The 2,822-nt window shown below is 38.6% G+C and overlaps 1 protein-coding gene across 1 annotated transcript; it reads right to left on the reverse strand.

Annotated features, from left to right (window-relative positions):
• Positions 1–1,808: 1,808 nt before the first annotated feature.
• On the reverse strand, positions 1,809–2,141 carry LOC145002938 (uncharacterized). Its single transcript, XM_078962115.1, has one exon. It carries the CDS (start codon positions 2,139–2,141, stop codon positions 1,809–1,811), a length of 333 nt encoding a protein of 110 aa, XP_078818241.1.
• Positions 2,142–2,822: the final 681 nt, after the last annotated feature.

Consider the following 2,822-nt stretch of genomic DNA (forward strand, 5'->3'; position numbering starts at 1 on the left):
GTAGATAATCATGTCTTAAACGTCGACACAATTCGAGATCTCTTCCTGATATCTACTGTAGATGAACTCTTGAATGAACTCCATGGTAACACGATCTTTTATAAGATCGATTTAAGAGTTGGGTACGCGTAGATTCCATCGAAATACATAAAACAACATTTCCAATAGTCAATGGGAAATCATCACGAGCTCTTTCCCTTCAAACCAGAAGTACCTGAAAACATAAAGTTAAAACTGTAAGCACAAAGCTTAGTGAGTTCCCAAAAATATCACATACCATACATAATAAACATATAATGGGCCCCGCCCGACATCAAGCCCTGCTTGGTATACATATATGTTAGTCATCGTGCCCTACCTGGAATCAGGCCCCTCCCGACATACATATAAACATATAAACATATAAACATATAAACACATAACACAAACAATAATCACATAGATAAATAACATACAATATGGTCATCGAGCCCTGACCGGTAAACATACATACACATACATACGCAAGAGTCATGCAGACATCTAGCATCCTAAACATAGCAAATCATAAGTTGGTATTGGTGCCTTCAACCTGCTAAACATGGTTAGGAAACTCACCTTTAGCTGCTGAAACACTCAAATGAATATAGTCTGCTGGTCCAGAAAAATCCCAACGCTAACATCATCAAACTAATATCCAATTAATATTTGGATCGCGACCCGTAACCAAGATTCTAATCTACTTGACCCATAACCATGGTAAAAGACCATTTTACCCTTTTTTTCTTACTTGGCCCAAAACCAAGGCCCAACCCAACTACTCAAATGGCCCGAATCCTAAATGGAAACCCACAACCCAATATGGTCCTATCTTCCAAATTAGGCCCAAAACCCATCATGAGCCTAAATACAAGGAAGACCAAAATGCTAGTCAAATGCCCAAATCAGAAGTCTAATGGCCCAACAAGGCCCAATATTACAAATCCAAAGCATGTACCAAATCTATGAATGCCAAGCCCATGCATCCATCTACTGAGTACGTGGGGTTACTAAGCTCATACGCTTAGCGTACTTCCTGCAGGGTCAGTACGCATAGCGTACCAGCTGTGTACGCCCAACGTACTCCCCAGACTACCAAACCACTTCATTAAGCACTTAAACAATTAATACCTTTTACCAAACTCTTAGATCTGGTCCCTAATGGTGACTTAACACATAAAGTCGCCAACATTACACCCATACAGGGCTTAATGGAACCCAACACTCAAAAAGAATCTTTAATAAAGCTCTTAACACTTGCATGGACCAATATCATTCACAAAGTTACATTTTTTATGAATAAGGGACCTCCATGGAGCTAAGATCTAACTTTCATCGCTTCTAGAGTAGATCAAAAACTCAACTTTAACTCAAAAGGCTCAAAAATGCATAAATAGCACCATAAAATAGATCTAGCATAAATGACCATCAAGGTGAGATCTTTTTACCTCAAAAGGCTTACAAATATGAAGGTAACTCTGGATCTATAAGCTTAATCTATTCCTCCAGGTGTTTCTCTTTTTATTCTTTACCACAAAACACCAACAAACTCACTTTCAATCTCAAATCTCGCCAAATGCACCTAGGGTTTCATTTTCAGGGTATACGGAGATGGAGACTAGTCAATAAATGTTGAAGAGGTGGTTTAAGTTGTTTAAATAGGTACGTGGGTGAAACCCATGATCAGATAATGGGCTAGTACACCAAGCTTACTCTATTAACAATTTTCGTTAAAGGGACTAAAAGGGAACATACCAACTTGTGAATGTTACAATTCTCCCCAAATTAAATCAGACTTCATCCTCGAAGTCCGCCGTCCTAAAAAACTCTGGGTAGTGCTCCCTCATCTCATCCTCCGGTTCCCACATCCATTCAGAACCCTTGCAAAGCAACCACTGAACTTTCACCAACTCAACAACCTTGTTCCTCAAGGTTTTCATCTTCCGGTCAAGTATCATCACTGGTCTCTCAATATAATTCAGGTGATCATCCATTTGAATATTCTCTAATGGAACCACCACGGAATCATCCACTAAACACTTCCACAACTGAGAGACGTGGAATGTGATATGGATTTGACTAAGCTCCTTAGGAAGATCCAAGCAATAAGCAATGCGACCCATCCGGGCCAAAACCCTAAAAGGACCAATGTACCTGGGGCCTAACTTGCTTCTCTTCCTGAATCGGATGTCACCTTTCCAAGGTGACACCTTCAGGAGAACCATATCCCCAACCTGAAACTCCAGATCTTGCTAACATAGCTCTTCTGCCGACTTTGAGCCATTAGGAGTCAACTCTGAACCTGCTAAATCAACTCAGTGGTTTTGAGTACCACCTTGGTACTCCCTATGACTCGCTGACCGACCTCCCCCAAAAAAAATCGGGGTCTTGAATGTTCTCCCATAGAGCATCTCAAAAGGAGGTCAATCAATGTTGGTGTGATAATTATTGTTATATGAAAATTATGCTAAAGGAAGATACTGTTGGATTAGGTGTCTAAGCCCATAACTATAATTGGTATGTACTTGATTTGATAGTAGTAATGTCCTTTTGGGTTGCCTTCAAGCCTGGCAATGGAATAGGATAATTGTTGGAGAGAAAAGAATAATTTATTAATTTATTACTTGGTTAATAAATTAATTTGAAATCAAGATAAATGATTTATTAATGTATTATGGATATAATATATTGATTAGAAATCATATTGTTTAATTAATATTTAATCAGAAATTAATTTGGAATTAGTTTTAGGATTTAAGGAATTAATTGAAACTGCAGGGACTAAAGGTGACAATGTTCAAAAG

The sequence above is a fragment of the Lactuca saligna genome, chromosome 6, assembly GCF_052625555.1.
Source record: "Lactuca saligna cultivar CGN05327 chromosome 6, ASM5262555v1, whole genome shotgun sequence".
Classification (NCBI taxonomy): Eukaryota; Viridiplantae; Streptophyta; class Magnoliopsida; order Asterales; family Asteraceae; genus Lactuca; species Lactuca saligna.

Excerpts from the sequence above, each read along its gene's own strand:
- LOC145002938 (XM_078962115.1), bottom strand. The coding sequence starts at position 2,141 with ATGGGTCGCATTGCTTATTGCTTGGATCTTCCTAAGGAGCTTAGTCAA.